The 26,549-nt window shown below is 41.5% G+C and overlaps 1 protein-coding gene across 4 annotated transcripts in view; it reads right to left on the bottom strand.

Annotated features, from left to right (window-relative positions):
- The window catches only part of MID1 (midline 1), a 259,422-nt gene that overhangs the window by 33,519 nt on the left and 199,354 nt on the right, over positions 1-26,549 (bottom strand). For all 4 annotated transcript variants that reach the window (XM_077343254.1, XM_077343255.1, XM_077343253.1 and 1 more), the window contains exon 3: positions 8,175-8,270. In XM_077343254.1, the coding sequence (XP_077199369.1) occupies positions 8,175-8,270 (96 nt within the window). The remainder of the gene's footprint in view (positions 1-8,174; positions 8,271-26,549) is intronic.

Below are 26,549 nucleotides of genomic sequence, written 5' to 3'. Positions count from 1 at the left end.
GGGTAACAATATCACAAATCCCCATTAAAACCCCATATTGGAAGAAAGACACAACAACCAAATCAGATTCTTTAAGCCATCAAAGTTTTAAGATCTTATTGAGCAAAGACAGGACTTGGTCTGACTTCTTTAGCTCCATTCTTTCACACTATACCATACCAGACAACCTACTGCATAAATCAGCCAATACCTCTGATGTACGTGATTGGGTGCTCAAAGCTGATTCATTGATTGATCACTCTTTAATTCTGCTATCACAATCAGCCCCATGGTATAAAACAATAAAAAAAGACCACTCTAGAGTAGCGATCCCCAACCTGTGGGCTGCGGACCACATGTGGTCCATCGACTAATTGGAGGTGGGCCGCTAAGGACGCCTTCTCCCCCCCCCCCCGGCCCTTTACTTCATCCTCCCCGCCCTCTTCGGACGATATCTCCAAATACCCACAGTACAACACCTGTGTATATGTGGAAATACATCTGTGGAGGACCTACCCCACTGTTTTGGCTTGTCCCCTGTACTCTGAAACCAGGGGAAAATTCCTTGCCAAGTTACTACCAAACTCACACCCCACTTCTGATTTTGATAAAGTCGCCTATCTGTTATCAGATGTCAACCCCTATATTTCATATAGGGTGGCACTTTTCGCTCTGGCCGCCAGGAAGATCCGAGCCAAAGCTGTTTTACAGGTGTCCCCACCTTGATACACCATGTTTCTTTTAAATTGTAACTCAGTAGCCCTCATCTACAATTTTATGTACGCAATATTGGAGAAATATTGTTTTATCCATATTTGTACCATATTGTTTTTAATTATGTTTTGTAATGGCCTTTGGCTAAACACAATAAATGTTATCGTATCGTAGTGTCAGAAGCTGCTCTGCATTCCTCAGATTATAAAAAATGTAAAAATATGAGGCAGAGCTGGCCTGTAGAATAAAATACATTAATAAATTGCACAGTTGTACTATTGAGTATTTATACTGTTTCATGTAAAGCAAAAAGACTTATGGTGCTCTTACACATGACAAAACTTCTCCAATACTACAGTTATTTGGTATATTTTTTTAACATATAGTAGCAGTAAAAATGGGTGAAGGCCCAATTGTCTTTGTGTTCAGTTGCTTAGGATCACTTCAGTGTCATGATACCCCCAGTGTTAATTATTATAAAATACTAGTAAATAAGCCCGCTGCAGGCTTAATGCAGTGGGCGCTAGTGGGGCTGGGGAGGCGCGGTGGGGCGGCTTGGGCTGTGGGGCATGTCCCGGCGGCACGGCCTACCTTGCGTTCCATGGAGCTCTTCTGTGTGAGGGTGGGTCGGCGGGTGTCTCCGTGTTTGTGTCTCGGCCTCTCTCGGTGCCCTGACCACCCCTCGTCCATTCCTTCATGACAGAGGCCAGCTGGGAAGAGGCTGCCGGCCAAGGCAGAGCGCGGCTGACGGGGGCTCCCTTGTTTGGCGGACTGATGCAGCAAGAGGCGCTTTGTGCCTCTCACTGCGTCAGGCCGCCGGGCAGGGAGCCCCCGGCCGCCGCGCTCTGCGCGACTGCCAGGGGCTCCCTAGGGTGGTGGACTGATGTGGTGAGAGGCGCTTTGCGACTCTCGCCGCGTCAGGCCGCCGGCAAACGAGCAACTGTGAGCCACGCGGCGGGAATTGGAGGGACCAATCAGCAGGCGCTTTGCGCCTGCCGATTGGTCCCTCCAAGAGTCTGTCCGGAGGAAGGGGCCAATCGGCACCCTTCCTCATCACGGACACATCCTGCCTCCCAAGGCCTTACCCTTTTATTTAGTCCGCGCTGCCGCGGGCTGTGTTAAGATGATTTAATCAACCCATGAATTCACTAAGAGAATTATAGACTCACTTTGTTATGTATGATATATATTGAAAGTTTCTTGTTTTCTATTAACGTGGTAAGAAACTTTCTTTGACCTATGCACACTCATAAAAGGTATTAGTTCACTAGGTAAATAAAACATCTTTAGTTAACCTAAGCCCTGATTTCTTCCTTCAATTGATTTTTCAACCTGTAGTTTGATCTTGCCTTAAAATAAACTTTCTGAGTGGTGTTTTCCCAAACCCAGCTACAGAACCTGTGGCTTTTTGTTTTGCTTCAAAGGAGAAAGCTAAGCATGCTTCTGTGAACTGTACTGTAATGGTCATCTAACTTTTTAATTTGGTAGTTCTCAGTACAGTGTATTCAATGTGCCTCCAAAACAAATTCTGAAGTCCAAATTGTATATGTCAGAGTGTAGAGAAAAGGACTATTAGTAAATGTTCTGATCAACCTGATCGGTTATCAGGATTATTACTTAAACCTTCCTGTAAACTGCTGTTTCAGTTTCTCAATTTGCCTGAGATTGGATCGAAGAATTCCCAAATTTCAGTTTATGAATGAGAAACCAAAGCAGCTGGCACTTTGCCACATAATGAAAACACAGTGTGCATTATTTTTATTGCAGTGAACAAAGCCTTCTTATTGCTTAATAGTTTCTCTCAGGCAGCACCCTGACGGCATAGTTCTAATTTTTGCTAAACCACAAAGGAGGAGTTTTCCCTCCTAAGCCCATTTCATGGAAAACAGAAGGGAGATATACTTAGCTACAAAACTTTAAAGAACTCTTTGTTGAACTAGCTGAAGTCTTTCTAAGTATTGGCATTTTCATTATTTGTAATGAAATCCTGTTTTTCTACTCTTTCCCCTTCTCTGTTTCACTCTCACACATTCTACTTTTCTTCTGGGATTTTTAATTTGGCCAGCAGACAAGAAAAAAGAAAGATCTACAAGGTTCCTCCTCATGCCACTCACAAGTCCTGCTATCTTTCTTGCTCTGCTAATGTTACACCAATACGAAGATTTGCCAGGCTCAGCCAGGCTTCTTGGTTCAGGACAGCATTATCAGAATAACCTCCCTTCTCTTGTTTTTGAGTGTTTACATAATTTGGATATAAAATAAACGCATCAGTTTTAAACTAGACCTTGTATTCCAGCCTGAGGCATTTTTAAATAGCCAAATTTAAAGCGGAATGTTTCCATTATAAAGTGAAAACAACAGACGCAATATTTGAGTCAAAGGGATATATTAAAATGTCTTTCCTGTTCTGTATAATTTAAGAATGATTCTCAAGGGGGGGGGATAACCCAATGTTGTAAAACCATTCATGATTTTTTTAAAATCTAGCTTTAGAAAACATTGGATGAAATACTGGCATATAAATCATCTACAGGAAAACAGATTCCCTCCCGCTCCTCTCCGCTAATTGTTCCAGATTTTTCCACAGCTGTGTTCTGATTATGTTGCTGTGCAACAGACTGAAACAACTTCATGCTATTGACTAAATAATACAAGCCTTTCATAAATTCCTAAAACCTGTAAAATGCCCCCCATGGAGCTCCATAAAAAGGGGGAAAGAAATATGTTCACAATGTCCAAATTCATAATTTTTCTGACAAAAATTATAATTTTATCTCTGATATCTCTGATGCAAGTATTTCCATTGGGTCTATCTACATCACCATCATCATCATTTAAATTTCTAGATCGCCCTTCTGAGAGTGGCTCGGGGCGGTGTAAATACATAATAGTCCATAGAGTTAAAACAGTAAAAACAATAAATATAACCAGTACATTAACAATGAAAACCAATTAATAAATCAGAAGCACCAACAAAACAATAATGTGTCATCGTCAGCCAGAAGGTTCATCATTGCTGATAAATTTATCCCAGGATGGGATAAGGTGTTTTTTGTCACCGGGGGAGGGGCATAGATATTCACAGTAGAATGTTGATCTGTCTCAGCAAAAAGTGGATTTACATTGATATGCTGGTTTCTGCTAGCCTGAGAAACAGCTGACTTACACATGGCTGTTCCTAAAAATGCCAGCTCCATGGTTACTCTTTCCCTCCCACTGATTTTGTATCAATGAAAACCAATTATTAAGGGGAATGAACAGTAGTGTAGGAAGGGTACAATACAGTAGTGCCAAAAATAGGTGTAAATGTACTGTTTTAAAGTGGAAAGAAGAAATTGATACAGGGATGCCATATTTTAAATGTCAGCCTTGTGATTCTTATAATAGCTTTGATCCAACAATCCATAGACACAAGGACTGTGGTTCTCTTGCATGTCTAGCTCAATGTACAATTCTGCCCTAAGGGTTTCAGTAAATCAGTATTAACATGTCAATGCATAACTTGTATTTCTATGGGCAGCATTAAAACAGCAGTGAAGTGTTTATTGAAAAGTTGACCGAGCATATATATCAGCTTTATAGGACTGATCCTCCGGCTTGTTGAAAATCTCTTCTCCAACTAATGTGAACTGCAGAGTATATAGATAGTCCTAGAGAACTCACACAGTTCATAAGCAAAAGAGGATGCATGAATATTTATGAAATTTGCTCAGTGTGAAACCCCTGACTACACATCTGTCTACCACTTTTGATTAACTTATAAACCTCATGTTTATATGTATATGGTCTATGCACTAATCACAATGTTATGTAACTTACTTTATGGGGACATATGTGAATCTAAAGTCCAAACTGTGTTCCACCAAGTATAGAAATTCATTTATGAATAACTGTAAAGAATGTTTCCACTTATTTTAAATACCTTCTGTTAATCTGATTTTATCCAATTCAGGAACCTATTTTGATATTTTACTGCCCCAAACAGAACTGTAATTCTAATTTAAGACTGGCTGGCTTTGGCAGCCACCAGAGAAGAACTCCAGATCACGAATCATGTGAATTATCATTTTTGTAGGCTTAGTTAAATGAACATATCATACTGCCTTTGTACATATAGCTCAGTATTGTCTCCTTAAGTCCTTCCAAGTCCTGAAACATAGGCTTTCTCAGCACCTGCTGCCTGAGTTGCCGATGTCTGAACCTGAACATGTGTGCTGTGTCACTGACCCACTGCTCACATAAAGGGATGAAGAAAAGATGCCAAGGATTACTAATAATTTAACATTTCTCCCTGTATCTATTTAGAAACCTTTGATAAATTAACTGAAAGGGATAGCAGATAGAGATGGAGACCCCTTCTGCTGGGTCCCACATAACAACTGCAAGAAATTAATCCATGTTGTTGTTGTTAGGTGACCCCATGGACAATGATCCTCCAGGCCTTCCTGTCCTCTGTAATTCCCCAGAGTCCATTTTAGTTCGCACTGACTGCTTCAGTGACTCCATCCAGCCACCTCATTCTCTGTCGTCCTCTTCTTTTGCCCTCTCAGCTCTTCTCCAGGGAGTCCTTCCTGCTCATGAGGTGGCCAACGTATTTGAGTTTCAAATTAATCCATACTGTATAACAGGGGTAGTCATGGACAGCTGGCAGGGGCTCATGGGAATTGTAGTCCATGGACATCTGGAGGACCACAGTTTGACTAACCCTGCTGTATAACAATAAATATCTACCCAGAAACAATGGTGTGTGAGATTTCCTTTACAGGGAGTAAGAGGCTGATCAATTTGTCTTTCTCTTCAGGAAGTGGGATTTTCAAGCATCATAAAACAGAGATATAGCTCACTTAATATTGAGCTCAAGTATTAAAACAATTGACTGTGAATTTTTGTATAATGTGTGGCTTCCCAATTCGTTCAGTAAAAAATTAAACTGTGTTCCTGGTTTAGGAACATGGATTACTCAAGAAGTCCCTTTTATGTGTGTGAAAAACATGAACCTCAATATATATTTACAAATGCAATAAGCACACATCTAGTTTGATTCACTCATTCACACACCAAGGAATCGCCACAGCTTTTCTGAATGTGTACACATAATTAAAGTACACTTATCCTGTCATTGTCTATGTATACAATGAACTATAAGTGGCTTCCATATTATTCCTAAAAATAAGTGCCTTTTAGTACGTGCCCTTAAAAAACTCCAAAGGAGTCTTAAAGGGATGCCAGGCTCCAGGTGGGACCTGGGGATTCCCTGGAATTACAGTTCATTTCCAGATTACAGATATTAGTTCCCTTAGAGAAAATGGATACTTTGGAAGGTGGATTCTATGGAATTATATCCTACTGAGGTCCCTATCCTCCCCAGGCTTCATCTCGAAATCTCCAGCACTTTTCTGAACCTGCATTTGGCAACCCCACCATTCCCTGTTGTTGGCCAGGGGAACCCAGCAACCCTAGCAGTCTGCCATGCACCAGCAATGTTCTCAGTGTGGCCATGACACCACTGGCATAGAAACCATTTTTAAAACCAAATGCCTACTCTAGTCACTGGTTTGGATCCAAATTAAATTTCCCACTGGCTGAAGGAACATTTTCTGCCTCTCCCCTAAAACTTTAGCCTACTGCTCTCTACAAAACATGGCTCGTGAGGAACAGCAGACACGGAGGAATGACAGATGAAGGCGGGAAATTGCCTACTACAATTGGCAATTTAGTCTGGATGCAGACCAATGTAACTTTTAAAATTTACAAATTACAAACAAGTAAAAAAAATCCAAGCAGCATTTGTAATTTAAAAAACCCTTCTGTTATATTTTCTAATGCTAGTACCTAAATAACCTAAATTTGTCTTCCCTGAGATTTTACTGGGAATGTATTAAAGTGATGTATGAATTATGCAGCTGTTGTTTCTTGGCAATTCAGAGCAATCTGTAAAATTAAGATCAAAGGCAGCAACACATCTGCTTACAGTATGGGCAGCAGTATCTTTAAACGGCAGATTTGCCAGGTTTTAGATATAACTAAAAAGGAAGATAATTTGTATGTAAGTTATTTAAAAAACTAAGCCAAGAAGAAGAAAAATCTTACATTCACAACAGAAATTAAGAAGCGGAATCCAGCCCATGGGCTGGATGAGTTGAAATACAACTAAATACAACTTGAAATACAACTAAAATCCCAGCCTTAAATGTGTTTACTCAGGTACACTTTCTTTGGTGTATGGATGAGGAGTAGAATAATGTGTTATTAATTTAATCCCCCAAAGGGCATAACTGAAAGCTGTGGGCTTCTGCAAAGAGGCCTCAATGATTCACCAGAATCAACTGAACCAGAGAGATAATTTTCAGTGAATTTAGAGAACTCTATTCTGGCTCTCATTTAGTTGAGAATATCATTCTATTAATAAATCCTCTGTTTTTTGACCTTCCACATACATTTGTTGGTTTGTGTATTTGTCTAGTCATATGACAGTTTCCCCTTAAGGCTAACCCCATAGCGCTTGTGCAAGGAGGTTGTACTCTGAAAGAAGGTCTGCAATGTACTGCATCAAGTTTTACCAGTTTTCATGGCATTTTTCTCAAGCAAAGATGCATGGGAATGTTGCCATAAGCACACTGATAGTACAACCAAAAGGCCAGGACAGCAAATAAGCCCTGAAACTGTGTAGTTCAGACATATATTAATAGAAACTTCTTCTAACTAGAAGTGGCTTCCAATGTGCCACAGCCATGTTTTATGAATGAAAGGTGCTCTGTATTAAGAAAGTAACATTCTAAGCATGTTTTTTTTTCTCTTCATTTGTACTAACTTGGTTGAAGATAATACACCATCAAACACAAACAGGTCCTTGTATTTATTTTATAATGGGTATATTTTGTGACAAACATTAATTTGTGCTGCCAGACTTTCAAAAGTGAATGTATAGGCCTGTTAATTTTGAAATGCTATGTGAGTACTGTTATATTTGTCACATCACTTTGCAAAGAGGATTCTAGATTTTTTCTGGGTCTAGACAGAGCTGCAGAAGTTAGCTGGCTGTTTAACGCATGTGTAGCAGTTCTATGTATTATGGGTTGGAACTTTGGATTGGAAAGTTCCTGGAGATTTGGGGTGATGCTTTGGGAGGGTAGAGTAAGAGAGGAAAGGAAATACAGTTCACTCTTTGAAGCTGCAAGTACCTCCTAAGGAACATGATCTCTATAGCCTGGCGATGAGTTGTAATTCCTGAAGAACTCCAAGTCCTACCTGAAAGCTTATAGTCCTACATTGGCTCATCCAGTTCATAATGTCTACTTCTATGGGTGGCAACAAGTCTCCTACCTCAGAATGAGATCTTGTAACTCTTAACTGCAGATGTTAGTTACTGGTTTTGGGACCTCCAACATGCTGAGCATGTAGTCTACTACTGCTTTTTGCTCATCTATATAAAAATACTTATAGACATTAAATGCTTCAGTCTAGAGGGGGATAAAACTTACCTCAACATGCTGGCAAGTCTGAATTAATTTAGCCAAAAGTGTTTCCAGTTCGGTATTTCTCTTGATAAGGTTGGTGAGATTACTTTCCAAATTTTGCTGGGAGAAAAAAGAGAATACAGAAAAGAATAATTTACTATTTTGCATCATATATAACTGCAGTCACATAAGTCTATGGAACATTATCCACCTGAAGAGGCTGACAGTCTATCAGCTTGGTGAAGTAGTGAAGAGCAGTAGCCTCTAATCTGCCAAGTTGGATTTGATTCTCCACTCCTTCACATGAAGCCTGCTGGGTGACCTTGGACCAATCACAGTTCTCAGTGGTCTCCAAGTCCCACCTACCTCCAAGTCACAAATGCTGTTGTGAGTACTAGATTTATGCTGGATCTAGACAGAACTGCAGAGGTTAGCTGGCTGACTGTTGTGCAGAAAAGTCTCACCAAAAAGTGGATTTACACCGATATGCTGGTTTCTGTTAGCCTGAGAAACAAACAGCATATTGGAACCCCACAGGGGAGCTGGTAACTATGCAATTGAGCCTCTCCCTCTGCAACTCTCTGTGTTCAGCTGTGGCGATAAGAGATCAGCTGTTCCCCAAATTCCAGCCCCAGTGAAGTGGTGCTACACCAGCTCATGGTTGACGATGTCAAATGCCACTGACAGAACATGAGGAGTTTTGAACTGCCTCTATCCAGCTGATGCTGAAGACCATCTAGCAGGGCAACAAGCACCATCTCCACCCCTTGGCCAAGTTGGAAGCCAGACTGATATGGGTCAAGGGCTGAAATTTCCTCCAAGATGCTGAAGCTAATCTGCCGCATCTCTTTCTATCGCCTTTCCCAGAAATGCCAGATGGGAAACTGGGTGGTAATTATTATTATCGTAGTAGTAGTAGTAATAGTAGTAGTATTGATTTGATTTATATACCACCCTCCCATATGGCTCAGGGTTGTAGGGATCTAGTGATGGTTTCTTTAGTAATGGACAAACCATTGCCTCCTTAAGTCTCCCTGGGAACTCCCCTGATGAGAGGGACAGAATGATAATTTCCTGGAGAGGCTTTCCTACCTTCCAGTCATGTGGCACTAGACATGTAAAAAGTAAACAAAAATATTGGCATACCTTGTGTGTTTATCACTAGCAATACCCCCCCCCCCCAATAACTTTGTGTATATTATGGTGGTGTCAGAATAGGTTGTGGGAGAACAAGGAAAGAAAAACAATGAAAACCACGTGGGGTCTTTCCCATGGGGGAGAAAGACTGAGGATAGACATAATTCATAATAACTGATAAAGTGGACTTTAGCCCTAAGAATGTAATAAATTTGTTAAGGTTGGATCCAAAGGTTGATTTTATGAGTGGGAGGGTACTTCTGCTCATGTAATGGGGAAGCAATTTGAACTGATTCCCACTGCAGACCTCTCACCTTCCACAGTACACCTGAGAGTTCCTCCAATCCTGAGAAAATAATTTGGAGGAGTCTAGTGAGCAAAGAGAAACAGGAAAGAATCGTGACAGACGTGAAACTCTGCTTACTATCATTTGGGTCCAGTGTTTAAGCTTGAAGTTGCTAGAAGACTACTTCACATCTTTATCTGCAGCATGTTAGAACACCTACTACTCTGAAATCAAATATGGGAAGCAGAACTAGGCTACAGGCAAAAGGAATGTATTTCCAATTTCAGATTACTCAAATGTATGTCATTTAGCTATCACTTGATTAAAAACCAAAGACATTGAGTGCAAGTTGAGAGTTTTCTTGAATTGCTGGTAGATTCACAAACTGCGAGTCCTTTTTTCACATAAAGGATTTGCATGTATGCTTCCATGGGAGGTCCACTATTACTCACTGCAGTTCCATAAGAATGCTCTTCCAGTGAAGACCCTGAAGGAAGTTTTACATTTAAACCATTTTGTTGGAAAGTCTGCCGGAAATTAAAAGTGTTTATTGTGCTCTTCTTGCCAGCTAACGTTTTGCTTCTTTCTCTGGTAAAGCAATCAACTTTTTGTAACAAGATTTCATCTCTCCCTTTAATCCTTTGCTGCTTAGAAATCTCTGCTGAGGAATCAGGCTGTTATAAATAGTATGTGCAACACAGCACAAAAAGACAAGAACTAAAAGCATGAGATATTTTTTAGTTCAGAGCCTGTTCCTGGTTTCTCTGATGATTTCATTGGACCATATTAAATGCAACTGTGCATTATCTAATACAATCATTGTGATGTTAACTGGATATTTCTATTTTGTGGAGAGCGGAATACAGTATTCCTACAACAATAAAAGAGACAGAGATACTTTTATAAAATTGTTCCTACATCTTCATATTTGGATTCTCAGAGTGAGTGTAGTGTACTGGTTAAGAGTGGCAGCTTCTAATCTAGATAACCAGGTTTCATTCCCCACTCTACTGGGTGAACTTGGCCTAGTCACAGTTCTTCTAGAGCTCTCTCAGCCCCACCTGCCTGTTGTGGGGAGAGGAAGAGAAAGATGTTTGTAAAGCTGCTTTGGGACTCCTTCAAGTAGTGTAAGGGCATAAAAAGCCAGCTCTCTTATCTTCTTCGAGGCATAAAAAGTGCTACATGCAGTCTTTTTCCATACAGCAAGATGATTATTTCAATACAGCAAGATGTTTACAGGCACTCCTCCCACCCAGCAAGGGTCACTTTCTCTGTGCTGCCAACAACCAAGCTCTGAGTATGGGCATTGATACACCCCATATATATCCTTTGATGTACAAGTTGAAAAAGTGGCTGCCATCCTTCATCTCTTGTTTCTGACAAGCAAACACAAGCCAAGTCCTTGTGGGTGTCAGAAATACATCAACAGGCAGATCCCCAGGAAGAGGTCTTCTAATCTAGCAGACATAGAAGTAATGCAACCATTTGCACAAAAGGGCAGGGCAGTACGCTCATCCCCACCCGAGCATCACCAAGACAAAACAGGAAGCCACACCTGGACCAGTGGCAGATCTAGTTAACTATCCATATTGTTTCTTCTTGGTAAAAAAAAAAATCATCTTCTAGCAGCCTTCTTCTGTCTTTAATAAACTCCAACTAACAGAACATCCCCACAACTGGACTTCCCCTCCCAACCAGAATGCAAACAAAGTCCACTCCTAAAGACTCACCCAAAGTCTTTCACTGACCCAGATGGCCCACTAAAATTTCATTATCAAAATCCAGACCACCCATTAACAGACCTCGACTCCTTTGACATTGCCTTCCTGATCACATAAAGGCTTTGTTTTAGGGCTCCTTGCTCCAAGGTGCAAATTTCCTATGAAAAGAGAGCAGAAACAAGCATTCTTGTTCGTGTTCCATGAAGCCCAGCATGCAGGACACTGCTGCTGTTTATTCTTCTGGAATCCCTTGTTACAATTGATCTCTAGGCAAACAAGATCAGTTCCCCTGGAGAAAATGGCTGCCCAAGGATGGACTGTGACAACATACCCTGCTGAGGTCTTACCCCTCTCCAAACTCTAGCCTCTCCAAGCTGCACTCTGAAAATATTCATTTATTTCTCAACCCAGACTCTTGCCATTATATATAACAAGAAGGAAGACAATTGGTGTTGGAATATATAAGATCTATAGCATGCATGATTCAGAAACATATGAAGAATGTCCTGCAGGGAGAACTGGAGATGAGTCTTTAGTTAGCTTAGGAACTTCCTGATATTTTTCAAATAATCTTCTCCATGGTTCTGATTGGCCCTTAGGAGACTTCCTGCTCACTTGAGCACACTTCCTCACTGCTTGCCTCCAGAACAGATAGAAAGAACTGAACAGTGCAGTTAGAATGCTAGGACCCTCTCTCCTTTCCTCTTTCTATACAAAATTTGTTTCTCTTCAGAATAAAGCTATTTTATTGTTTTAAGCAGCATGGTGCTGTATCCTCTTGCAAATTTAAACTCTGCCAACATTAAGAACATTACATTATTTTGACTTGTAAAATAAAATACTACTGAAAAATAACACCATTAACATTTGATTGACACAGGAAAGAAAAAAATTATTTGATACCAATTTTTGCATGCTCAGGCCCTTGTTTATTCTAGATCAATATGTCTCTTAGGCCATCTTCTTGCAGCAGCCCTTGACTAAATAAAATTACACAAAGAATGGGGTTTTTATACCATATAAGAAAAAGGATGATACTCATCATGCCCAACATTTTTTTTCCTGCTGAAAGGAACTCAGTGTCCTTTCAGCTCAGTGCTGAATCACAAGTAATTTAATCTCTGTTTCTTTTGCTAATGGAATTCTTTTCTCCCAAGTGCCTTTTTTCCTAGAAAGACTTTAAAAATAATTAAATTCCTTTATGTCCTTCTTCAGCTCTTGAACATTTAATCCTTGTGCTAGAATTTATTCCTGCAACCAGCTTTCTGCCTATTAGATCCTTATACATATTTGGTGCTAGTTCATTTTCTTTAAATCTTACCTTTGGGTGCTACTTTGTCCCTATTACGGTGCTGTCTAGAACAGTCACTTTTGTTACCACAGTTCTGGATGGTGGTTTCACAATTTAAAACAACAATTACCTTGAGAAATCTTAAAACCTGATTCAGTATAATAGACAAGATCTTCAGTGATCTGCCTTGAGATCTGCCAAGTCTGCCTTGAGATTTGAGGTATCTGTGTCCTTGAGGAGGGTGGATGATAGAAAGGGAACTCAACAAGATTGTGATGTGATAGAGTCCACCCTCCAAAGCTACATTTTCTCAGGGGAACTGATCTATTTGATGGTGGTGGAATGTGCTTTCAGGTCACAGCTGCCTGCCTTATGATGATCCCACAGGATTTTCAAGGCAAGAGATCTTCACAGGTAGTTTTCCACTGCCTGTCTTCTCATAACAACTCAGGACATCCTTGGTGGACTCCCATTCATGTACCAACAAGTGCCAGCTTACTTTTGAAGATCTGTTAAGATCAAGCCAGTTCATCCATGTCAGAGCAACCTGTGGAGTCTGATCTGTGTAGACATTTGTCATTCCAGGAGAAGTCCAGACCCAGCTGGGAGGTTCCCACTACAAATGAGCTGACTGGTGAACAGGAAATGGTCATAAAAATGTCCCGAAGCTGCACCATCTCTGCTGACATGCTCCAGAAGTGATGTCAGGCATGCTCTGGAATTTGGGCAAAGCTCTATAGGAAACAATAAGTTTAACATAGAATTTTGCTCAAATACCTGCACATCCTCCGTGGCATGCTGGAAGTGATATCTGTTCTACTTAATATTTCTGGTAAGGCCTAGGAGGAGGAGCTGGTCTCATGCCTTAAGTGTCACTCAGCGCTTAACACCCACTCAGGGTGGCTGTCCCACCCCTGAGTGCCTCCTTTTCCAACTGGCTTGCCTGTCTGTTCAGTGGCCAGTCAATCACCTTCCATCCTCCACCCCTGACCACCCCATGCTCCTTCCACTTCCCTCCAAGGCTCCAGATTCCTGCAGCAAGAGCTGTCCCTGCCGGTGAGTTCCCTGCCCAGGGACCTCCAGGGTGCAGCCTTTCCAGGTCCTAGGGGGAGGGAGAGGCCATCTGCCCCAATCTGTCGCCAGTTGTATTCCTGAATGCAACGGGCATTGCCCCTAGTCATCACACAAGTGGTAAAATAACTGTGCTACTGGCCTGCCCCCCCCCCCACTGCCAGTGTGGGACCTGACAATCATACTGGCAACCCTAGCTTCAGCTGTGAAGTTCAGATCCCAGTCTTAATTCACTGTGCAGTTTTAGTCTAATATCTTCTACTCACAAATTACATGTAGGGAAGTAGACAAGACAGTTAGTTGGTCTGCCCAATTTTGCTTACTTTGTTATATCACAATATTAGACTTGCACCTCAACATTGGTTTCATCACAAAACACATTCCCATATGTAATATGTTGACCATAACAACATATAGAAACTTCCTCTCAAATTTAAACTGGATAGAAAATACCATCTTTGTCCTGGAGACAATGAAAGACGTAACACATTTTTGGCTCTAATTGTAGCCCAGTTCACATGTTACAGTGAACTCTCTTACATCCTGTGTGTACATGCCTTCATCGGTTCATAAGAAACAGCTAATGTGTTCACTTTACGAATTAATTTGGGGATCAGCACATGGATTGATGTGGGGTTTGTATCACACATTTGGCTGCGTATGCAGTGACTGTAACATGTGAATAATTCAATACATAAACAAAGAGCAACCAAGTACACGTAGACTGTTGCACCTTTATTCACTGTAAATTGTGAACTTTCTTTTGAAACAAAATTCAGGGACTGTAGCTTTCATTCAAGGGCTCTTATCCACCAAGCTGCAGATCTCCGAAAGAGTACTATACTTTGACTTGGTAGTATTGCCACTGGAGGAAACGAAGCACTACAACATGGCGGATTTTTAAAGTTGTCTTTTCTGGAAACCGAATGTGGAGGGCTGGAAAACAAGGGCCCCTCACAGTAAAGAATATACACGCGAGCGCACACACACAATTCATGAACACTGTATTAGCTTCATTCAATTTCATTTCAATTTCATGTTTCTCCAGGTCATGCCAAATATAATTTACTTCCCACTGTCTGTTGAGCATGCACAGAGTTTACTGTGAAAAAGTAAATACTTTCCCCGGTGACATAAGGCACAGCAAAGTGTGGGCTCCTCTACCTTCTTTGGCTAAAATTTGCCACCATCGTCCATTTTGATTAAAAACAACAGACACTCATACTCAATCCTGCTTCACATAAGAACAGTAATGCATAATCAGGTTTCTCCAATTCTGCTTTTATATGAGGGGAGAAACCTAATCCCCTTCTTTTCTTCACCTAATCTTTGCCTCTTTCCCTTAAGACATCCAGCACATGACACGCTTCTAGAGAGTGGGGAATCTGGTTCAAACCAGTACTTCTGCTGCTATCCTCCTTTCTAGTATGCAGCTTCCACCTGAAAGAAAGTCATTTTCTGTTCTACCTGCAAGCTGAAATGGCTTAGGCAAGAAGCATGGGCTGTATGGACTGAGAGCACTTCTGAATGCTGTCAGCCCCCAGCAATGAGACTTTAAGAAACACTGCACAGAAACATGAGCCAAGGATGAAGCTGTCAAGCCTCTGAGATGTATTACAACATTATTTAAACTCAGATAATGTATTTAAATTGCTAACAGACTTCCCACATCGTACACCTGGACATACATCACCTAAACCCCTGCAAGAACAAATTATATGTTAATACTAGTAGTAAAGTCTGTTGCATTCTGTAATGCAAAGCTCATGGTTTGGTGTGAGTTTAGTGCCTCACTTAGAAGCTGGCAACCTTAAGAGGAGGTCTCTCTGGGCACAGACTTGACCCAAGTCAGGTTTACGCACATCTAGGAAGTGTGGAATTCCAGAACATGAACCTACACCAATCTGGCAACCTTACCTCCTCTCTGCAATGTTTTCGTGACCTGAAATAGATTAGGGGGTGTGATGTAGCTAATGAGGTGGCTGCGGAGGCATTAATTTTGAGGCCCCACTTCCAAATCTGAAGGAATATATCCAGACCAGGGACAGCCAAACTCCAGGTGGGACCTGGAGATGTCCTGGAATTGCTGCTCATCTCCAGACTACGAAGATCAGCTCCCCAGGCAAAAATGGCTGCTTTGGAGAGGTGACTCTGTAGCATTGTATTCCACTGAGGTTTAGGGATGCCAGCCTCCAGGTGGGGTCTGAGTACGCCCTGGAAGTACAGCTAATCTCCAGTTAGGCCAGGTCGCTGCATCCTATATCTTGGCAACTCAATATACAATTAAAATTAATAAACTTTTATGATTCCCCCAAGTGATAAGGTATTATGGCTTAAGGCTTAAAGCAAAAGAGCATTTAAAAGGAAAGTAAAGGAAAAGAAAATTAAGGGAAGGTTAAATTCAACGGTTGTACAACAGGGCCACACAAGGTAAGGGGTTTCTACACTTTTGTGGGAGACTTTTCAAGTTTGGTGAAAACATAACTTTGTAAGTTAACCAAAAGGAAAGAATCTTCCCCTCTACAGACTGGACTGATCAGGAATATTCCAGAATTTGTAGATGCTTGGAAGGGGACATTTGGACACTCTTCCTGCCATTTTTTTTTGTTCTTCTAAAGCATCTACTTTGCAACAATAAAAAGAAATACACCTCTCACCCCCACCCCATGTGGATCAGTAGAGTAGCGGAGTGTGGTCATCTGCAAACTAGAGAAAAACTTCTGCACATTTGGACAACCATCCATGCATGTAGGAAAATACATGTTTTCCTTTCACTAAACCCAAATAAAGTCATTGTCCTTCAGTTGTCCTAATGGCTATTTGGCTAAATTTTGTTTGCTTTCAGCGTGAAGAGTGGAGCATAGAAATTAAAGGCCTAATTCTGGTGCTATAAGGAAAGGAAGATTTTGAACAGCAAGAAGATATTTTCTGTTTCCAAGTTTTCCAAACCCTTATGAGACTTCGAATAAGAAAAAGACTCCTCCTACCTTTCCTCAGTGAAACAAATAGGGGAATTATCATGATCTGTGCTGAGCCTCAGGGTCAGACCTGTGGACGACACTGGCGTTTTAGAGCTGAACTCAGGCCATTTAATAATACCATGAAGGCTTGACTGGACCTGCAACATGGTAGTACCAAGACTACTGGTTGTCAACCTCCTGGTGTGTCTGAAGAGCTGGAATTATGACTGATATACAGTCCACATGGTGCATGGAGAAAATGGCTGCATTGGAGTGTAGACTCTATGGAATTAAACCCATCTGAGGTTCCTCCCCTTCCACAAACTGCACCGTTCCCAGGCTTCACTCCAAAATTTTCTTTACATCATTCCAATTTTAGTATAGATGCTGCCTTAGCCAAAATTCTCCAGGTATTTTCTAATCCAAAGTTGGCAACCTTATGTCTCTTCCACCTTTAAAAGTTCTAAAACAAGTTGCTTCAGCACTTGAAAAGGCTGAGGAGGGGGAGAGAAGAGTGCCTCATCGACTTAGCCCCTGTGGCATTTTTAAGAGTCCCGAGTTCCTCTCTAAAATGGTGGTGGTGTCCATAGGTTAGACACTGGTTTGGCCCTCAGAAAACCTGGGGTGAGGAATGACATATCTGCCTGCTTTCCAGGCTTCTCAGATATCTGAATGGCTCAAGAGAGATTCTCCCTTCTATCTGTAGATACCAAAGAAAGGGGCAGCTGTCTACCTTGTGCCGGAGAAACGAAATTTAATGACTGAGAAAGAAAGACATAAACATCTTTTCCTAGTCCCACCTTCAACAAAAAACCTCTACTATATAGTATAAAGAACTCAGTTTGAGGTCTGGCAGCCAGCCTAAAATTTTTCTCAACAGCAGGAGTGGGGGCTTTTTAAATTTTCACCTCCTTGCTATTAAAGTTTGGGAGCAGCGGCACTCAACCCAGTGTTTTATCACCTATACCACCTGTGGGGAGGTTTTTGGAGGGAAGCACTCTTTATTTTCACCCTTTTCTTAAATGTCTCTTCCCCCCAGAACAGGCAGATGTGTTGCATACTGTTCCAGCTCTCCTGTTGCATCTAATTGGAGCCAACTCAACATACACACTAATGTAAGGCAGTTACGGCAATCCAATATGAAAATATACATTCATTAACCTCTATCAAGTTACCACGTTGCCAGTCAGGCTACCATACAGTTGCGTCAGAGACCAAGAACTGCTAGCTAGTCTTTGTTGGAAGTGGGCAGAGTGGTGGTGTAGGTCTTGTTTTATCTCAGGAGGTAGGAATAGCACCATATCTCACTTCACCCAGTGGGTCTCTGGTAGAAGCACTTACTTTACTTCTGTCAAATAAATGCATCTTATTATCCCAAGAATAGCTACCTTCTTTCAGAGATGTTCTTTAGCCACATGAGCAAACCTTGTTATGGGTTGTTTGGGGTTCCTGAATCCACTATTTTTATGCAAGAAGTATATATGCTCAAGGACAGGCCCATTTTTTTTCTCACTCACCTCCTACTTCCATTGCCAACATAAACAGTCTGCAAAAAGAAATCTACATCCTTACTGAATGACTTTAAGGGTGTCTACCACAGAATCCCTTGTCTTTCCTTCCTAGTATCTGCAAACATACACTCTGGCTTTCTAATGTATTTATTATTCATAATGGCTTATAATCCACATGTAATACTTTTGATACTATAGTGATTGTTTAGCAAATTAAGAAGTAGCAAAATCCTTAGTTGTAATTTTAAAGAGCATGCCTCAATGCTATTAGAGTACTTGTGAACTAAGTTAATAACTGATACATGGGTTCTATTCAGATATCAGAATACAGCATAATGAATAAGATATTTTAACATTAACAGAACAAAGAAGTAATACGATGCTGCAATGGCATAAAATAATATATTCCACACAATGATCTTGAATTTTGCACAATGCCTTGTGACTGGATGTGAAATCTACATTAAAATATTTACTAAAAATTAATTAAAATTCAGAGAATAAAAATTAAAGACAGTGTGAATGGATCAGAATATAATGTAGCTCCTGAAAAATACCTTTTTAATGCTCAGTTCACACTGAAATTACATGGTCTTTAGTTTTTACTGATTTAAATTTTAGTTTCTTTAATTTGTTAAAATAAATTTTTAATGTATATGTAAGATTCCCCTGAAGTAGCATACAAAATAGAGCTTTGTATGAAATATAATCCTAAAAAATTCCAACTGCACGTCATGTTTGTTTTACACTTTGATGTTGTATTGGTGTGGTATCTTCTTTTTCATAACTTCAATGACAAAATAAGATAAGAACAGTACAATTGGAATTTCAAAAAGTGTAATATGGCCACTTCAAAAGAACAATCCATTCCAAGTTCTACCAGAGAGAAGTGGTTGTGAATCAGGCCTAAGGTCAGTAAAAAGAGGAGTTAAGAGAGTGTAAACGTGTGATTGGGCACATAATCTATGGATATTTCGCCAAGTACCTGATCCGATGCCCTCACATACTAGTAGCAAAGTCACAGATTAAATGTGACAACCAACAGTTAGTGCTGTTTACTAGGTGCAACGTGCTCAAGACGGGGAAATGCCTCACAGCAAATGACCTGAAGCATTCTAAACCAGCTGCAGCCCTCAAATTATTCTGGAGGGGAAGTTTTGCATTTAGAGCACCCCAGCAATCCAGCTGTGAGGTAATAAAATTATGAGTGCCTAAGTGTATGGAGGTTTTTTCCAAGGTGAGAAAAGACCCTCAGCTAGAACTCCCATCTGTTCCACTATACAAAACCAACCTTCTTTTTAACTTATTATTGTCCCATGCTCAGCCAGGATTAGAAATACAACAATTAAGGGCAGTTTTTACCATCTCATCAGAGCCAGATTTAATCCAATTGTATTCATTTGTCACTGAACCTCTGAGTATCAGTACTAATAAAACGAGGCACTGCTGAGCACATAGGCAAATGAGTTTCTTTCAGGGTCACAATAATACAGTATCTTTGAGAATCTGACACACAAAACCATCTGAATATAGTTTCAGTTGGTTTACACACAACATTATATTTTTGTGGTTGAAACATACTAACTTGTTTTGGTCCCCTTGAGCTGAATATGAGTCAAATAGTTTAATATAATATAGTGACAGGTATGAACAGCTGCCAAGAGCCTAGCTGGACTTTATCCTAATGGATTCAGGAATACAGTTCTGTATGTGCTCCAGTACGTCTTCTGTTCCTACCATTTGTTTGTATTTGCATTTATGAGGTTGCATTCCACAGATCCGTTCCACTAATAATGGTGTTTTTCTCCAGTGAAAAGAAGCTTTTCTTTTTCATACAAAAGACTATGCCTTTCTCAAGGGGATTCCAGGGAACAATGAGTTCTTCTTCTAGGATACTTGTCCAATCAATTTGAAAGGATTAATATGTATTGAGGAACAATGGGTGGCTTCCATTATAGAGAAAAAAATAAGAGTAACTAACCACAGAAAACTGTAACAGCAATTATATCATGAAAAGGACCCCCCTGGTAGCATTTTGGTTGTTTTCACAATAAAAAATGCCACTCCACTGTGCAATGGAATAAACAGGAAGGTGTAGGAATAAGAAGTGGTGAAAAGGTTGACTGTGGAAGGTGGAGACTAAGTATGGGAATATGATGATGGACAAGAGGGAAGGTAGGAAGAGAATGAGCAGCTGAGGGAGAAATCAGGGTTCAGTGGAGGGAGGTGAGAAAGGGGGAAAGCTGGAACCTCTGGAGGAAGATGCAGGGAGATGCGGCAAAAGAAGAAAATTCCCCTCCCATATGAGTCCCTTCAGGCAAGATACCAATTTAGAAGAAGCCAATGTTATTAAGATTTCCAGGGTCATGTGGGAAATAGCAATACTTCCTCTGATGGTTATTAACTAAGACACTGAAATATACCCATCCATACTATTCTGAAGACATAAGTGTGCTTAAGTCTTTGTAAGACAAGACACCAATTTCTGACAGTTTTCCGGTCCCCCTGCAGACTTGCCTCAGGGACCTTGCCTTGGACTCAGGGACCTCCAATGAGAGAGTATTAGCAATGCACCCTAATTTCCCAACCTGGATTGACATGAATATTAAAAGGCTTGCCAGGTGCTCATGATCTTCGCATCCCTGCAGCTATCATTTTTATGTTATATAATCATAGAATCATAGAAACATAGAGTTGTAAGGAGCCACACAGGCCATCTAGTCCAACCCCCTGCTCAACGCAGGTTCAGCCCAAAGCATCCTAAAGCAGTGGTCCCCAACCTTTATTAGGCTGGGGACCGCGCCCGCGTGGGCCATGCCCACGCTTCTGGCCGCACCCGCGCATCGAGCCGCGCCCGGCCGCGCCCGCGAGACGCGCCCGCGGATCGGGCCGCGCCCGCGACCCACACCCGCGGATCGGGCCGCGCCCGCGACCCACGCCCGCGGATCGGGCCGCACCTGCGGGCCGCGCGGGCGCGGCCTGCATGGGCGCAGCCCGGCCCCGATTCCTTCTCCCCGCCCTCCCGCAGTAAGTAGCTTCCCGGGCCGCAAGCTTGCGGCCTGGGAAGTTTTTTTACTGCGGGGGGGCGGGGAGAGGGAGCTGCGGCCCGGCGCCATGGCCTTCACGGCCCGGCGCCGGGCCGCGGCCCGCAGGTTGGGGACCACTGTCCTAAAGCATCTAAGATAAGTGTATATCCAGCCTTTGTTTGAAGACTGTCATGTTTTTCAAGGTCAGACTCAAGAATGTGGTAATTGGTTAATTATGAGTGCCTGTGCTCAGATATATAACCAGATGAGAGGGGGGAACTAGGAGCAGTTGCCAACATCTACTGGACCAGAGCAACTACCTAATGTCATAAGGTAGAAAGCTACCACAAAGGTGTAGGGCAGAGAGAGTCATGCTAATATCATGGTAGTCTTCTTTAATAATTTATGCTTCATCATTCTAGGCTGCAAGACAATACTTTTATGCTACTGCCTGGACTATATGCTGCAAGAAGATTTGTCACCTAATACTCAGGTATACAAAGTATTAGCTAGAAAAGTTAGCATCTTTGTTTTGCTTTTATTTAACTGTTTCGTCTATATTGCATACGGAATTATTTTAACCATTTAATAAACCTTTATGTATTTTAAAAGGTCTGTTTTCTTGAGTACATCCAATCCAGAAGACCCACAGGTCTGGGAAACTGTTCAGGGGTTCCATTCAAGAGCCAGTTTGGTGTAGTGGTTAGGAGTGCGGACTTCAAATCTGGCATGCTGGGTTCGATTCTGCACTCCCCCACATGCAACCAGCTGGGTGGCCTTGGGCTCGCCACGGCACTGATAAAACTGTTCTGACTGAGCAGGAATATCAGGGCTCTCTCAGCCTCACCCACCCCACAGGGTGTCTGTTGTGGGGAGAGGAATGGGAAGGCGACTGTAAGCAGCAGCAGCAGCAGCAGCAGCAGCAGCAGCAGCAGCAGCAGCAGCAGCAGCAGCAGCATGTATATTAATTGATATGTGATTTTTCCTTTTTCCAGAAAAAAATGATTGGCCCCGCCGATTCCCGCCCTGGTGAAAAGGGAGCAACTGCAAGCTGCGCGTAGCAGTTGCTTCCTGGCCGTCGGCCTGACGCGGCGAGAGGCATATATTAATTGATATGTGATTGTTCCTTTTTCCAGAAAAAAATTAATAATTCTTTTTTTATGACATTCATAATGACTCCTGCTAAAATGTATAAAGCATAATTTGGGTTGCGAAGCGCCTGCCGATTGGCCCCGCCGATTCCCGCCCTGGCGTAGCGCGGCTCGCAGTTGCTCCCTTGCCGGCGGCCTGACACATTGGGAGGCGCAAAGTGCCTCCGACGCATCAGGCCGCTGGCCTGGGAGCCCCCGCCAGTCGAGCGCAGCTGGCGGGGGCTCCCTTGCCTAATGGCCGCCGAAAACCAGACACCGACGAGGAGCCGCCTCCGCGCACAGCACCAGGCCGCCAGGGAGCCGCCGCGCGAAGCCACAGCCTCCCTTCTCCGCTCCTTTCCTGGGCCGCCGCCGAGACAAGGATGCCGCGCCGCCACCGCCCGCCTCCTCTTTCAGGTAGGCTTCCTTCCCTTACGCTACCCTCGCCTGTCCCTCACTCTGCCCCCACCTGCTAGCGCCCATTGTATTTCTTATACAATGGGCTTTTTTTCCTAGTATATATATATTTCAGTGAGTCTCACTCTTGCCTGATTAAAAACTCTACCACAGAAGCTGTCATTATCATATTGTTATATGATTTCTCAAACGGACAGAAAAGCTAATACAAGGGTATATTTTATATATCAGAGTAAAATATAATTTAATATTATTTATTCTATTATTAGTTGCCTGCTTTGGAAGCCTTTGGCTGACAGGCAAATTAGAAATCTTCTAAATAGTAACTTTCGGTATGTTTTAAACTGCTTCTCTCTTCTTCTTTAATATGCACACACACAATGTAAAGATACAAACATAATCTAATGTGGGTAAATTGTTTTAAATTTTCATTAATATTTATTTTGAATTATACTTTAGAATATTGCCATATGATCTGATGCTTGGCACAAACCAAATTACTGAATTAGGCCGATCTGGTTTTGTCATTTGTGCGCTGTTCCCAATTCAAAAAGTCATCAGTTCTTGAATCAAAAGGTCAAGGTTATGTAAAGGTCAGTATAAATTGCATGGTGTGAAGCAAAACACCCCTGATTTTCCCAAAGGGCTAAAGTAGCCCACCCTCCAAGTGGGAGATGAGGAAGTAGAAAACAAAAGCCACAGCTGGGATGATCATAGATTTTGAATTGTTTTAACTGATGTTAACTGCAGTGTGTATATGGTTGTGAATTGCCCGGAGTCAGAACACCTGAAAGGGGCAAAATATAAATCTAATAATCTAATAATAAATACATAAAATAATGGGCTTATTCCATCTTGCAGGTTTTAGCAGTTGGGCCTCTCTGTCTTCATGGCCCTTATCATCTTCAAGGTCAGAGTTATGAATGTTATAATTGGTTCTTCTTGAGAACCTGTGGCCCACCAGATGGGAGGGGGGAATCAGGTGAGATGATGTCTTCTAAACTAAAGCACTTGCAGGGGCAATATCTGAGACATCAAGAACAGAAAGTGAAAACACCTGGAAGTGGCTCAGAAATCGGCATCTGAAGAAAGAAACAGAAGGACTCATTCTATCTGCACAACACCAGGCACTCAAAATGAATAGTAAGAAAGCAAAGATTCAGAAGAATAATAGTAAGAGCAAGTCGATTTTGCAAGACAAAGGATAAAACAGTCAGTCACATGGTAGAGTGCCTGAAGAAAATTGCTAATACTGAGTATAAATAATGTCACAACAGAGTTGCAGCTATGTTGCTCTGGAATCTTTCAAAAAAAATATATGGTTTACCACCATCCAGAAATTCACGGAAGCAGAAACCAAGCAAGATTATGGGAAATTATGAAATAAAGATTTCTTGTGACTTTTGATAACAAAGAGATAAAAACTTGGAGCATAACATCCTGATATCAGAATTGTAGGGAAAACATGAGAAATAGGGTTTTGGATCATTTACACTATAATCCCAGGAGACAGTAGAATAAAAAGAACAGGAGAACACAAAAATATTAAGATTGCTTGAATCGACTTAAGAGTGCCTGTGGGCAAAGAAGATTACCATCATGCCTGTTGTCATTGGACCCCTTGAAGCAGTGCCTGGAAGTCTCCATAAACACCTAAACATACCGGTAATTAAGGAAGTAACATCAGCTCAGCTCCAGAAGACAGTGTTGCTTGAAACAGCAAGAATTCTGTGAAGATACCTCTGCAATTCCCAAAAATCAGACTAGATCTCAAATTTTGTAACACCATCTAACACTCAGATATCTAACTGTGCCAATTTACAACAACAACAACAACAACAACATGGGGATGTATTCTATTGCTCTTAAGAAAGATGAAATAACAATTGATATCATGTTATTATCCAGCAATTGTACTTCAATGCTTTCCAAATCATTCAAAAAAAATTACAAAATGATTGGGTACAGCATTTCCAGATATGTATGACACAAACTCTAATATACATTTTAAAGAAAATCCGTTTTTAAGAAAAACTAAAACAATTTACAACTAAAATAATTAAACAGATCAAGGATAGGTGTGTGTATGCGTATGTGTGTATGGAAGGGTGGGGGCAGGGAGACTTCAGTCCTTCCCCATCACTAGAGGTTCTGACCATGCCCATAGGAACAGTGTATCTCCTCTCGGAAGGAAGAATGGAGTCCTGCATTGCCAGGTATTTAAATTTGTTTTTTATGCTCTTTATACATGTTTTTTTTATTTGATAAATTTTTATACTGCTCTTTCCTCATGTTTTAACTGATTTTATTAAGTGTTGTTTTAATGCTGTTTTAAATTGTTAAATACCTTAGTGGCCCTGTTTGGGATTAAAGGTAGGAGATTTTATATATATAAGAATCTGCTGGGTAAAGTGTGTGGATTTGTGCAGGTATAGTAAAAAGAGTATCTGGTAAACATATTGGAAGCTACTGAAGTTGAAAAAAGACTTTGATGTTCTTTGGACTGATTCCATAGAATAGCAAAGGCTGTGCCAGGAATATTACCCATATCTTGTTCCTCTTATCTAGTTTACATGCCAGATCCAATTTTAAAAGACTACATCTTATCCAATCACTTATTTAAAGACGTGGCCAGCTTTAAATATAATGCAACTAAGCAACAACAAGATTCATCTTCCAACTGTGTCAAACTGGCAAATGTAACTTAATAGAACCCCGTATACAGCGGCATACACATTATAATGCAAGAAGATTGTCAAGATCAAGCACAACAGATGCATATTGTGTTCAAACAGTTCATTCAGAAATGCCTAAATGGCACATTACATGCAACATCTAATTTAGTTCTGTAAAGGGAAAAACGTCAGATTTTGCATTTTTTAACATCTTGACAGAGTATTATTTTTTAAAAATGCATACTTAGAAGCTTGCACTAGCTTCAAGATAAGACCCAGTTACAATTGATGCATGATCTTATTCCTGAACTAGCAAGAAAGCCCATTGCAAGCAGAATGCAATGGGCGCTAGGACCCAGGGGACACTGGGAGGTGTAGATCTCTCTCTGTGTGTCTCTCTCAACCTCTCCCTGCTGCCTGTCTTGGTGTGCCTCGCAGCTGGAGGCATAGCAGGAAATTAGGGCTGGTTTGTAGGAGGGAAGGAGGGCTGGTGTGCAGTTTGGGGCAGCTCTCTCTGTCTGTCTCTCTCTCCCTCACAGCAGGGGCAGCTTTCTCTGGGTCTCTGTCAGCAGCTTTGGGCAGCTTTCTCTGTGTCTCTCTCTGCCTCTCTCGCAGCAGGAGCAATAGGAGGGAATGAGGGCTTGTGTTCAGTCTGGCAGGGGTCTGTGTGTCTCACTCTGCCTCTGGCGCGTCTGAGAGGAACGTGGCTAGCGTCCAGGAATGAAGGGAGGGCAGGAGCTGTAGGGGCAGGGCCAATCAGTATGGCTGGCTGCACCCTGATTGGCCATATTCCAACTCGGACAGCTGGATACGTTCCATCCCCCCCAGGTTGTTTCACAAATATACAGAGGAATCATGGATAAGGATTGGTGATCTGGCACTATGTGGAATGAGAATTAAATGCAGCACGGAGGTAAGCATACTGTTGATGTCTTTATTCTCCACTACATAAACATTGTTTTCTATATATTTTTTAAAGTATATGGATAGCAGTTATTATAGCAACTGTATAGATAGTAGCACAATGGAACGCCTAAGTATATGGTACAGTAGCCTCTTTCTTGGCACCAATACATCTACCTATAAAAATAAATTTTCCCCAACACTCCCATAGGAAGGGAGAAGATTACACAGAATTGAGTCATACCTAATACTCTTCAAAGCCACTCAACTT

The sequence above is a fragment of the Paroedura picta genome, chromosome 6, assembly GCF_049243985.1.
Source record: "Paroedura picta isolate Pp20150507F chromosome 6, Ppicta_v3.0, whole genome shotgun sequence".
Lineage (NCBI taxonomy): Eukaryota > Metazoa > Chordata > Lepidosauria > Squamata > Gekkonidae > Paroedura > Paroedura picta.
This window is presented reverse-complemented; position numbering and strand designations above follow the sequence as displayed.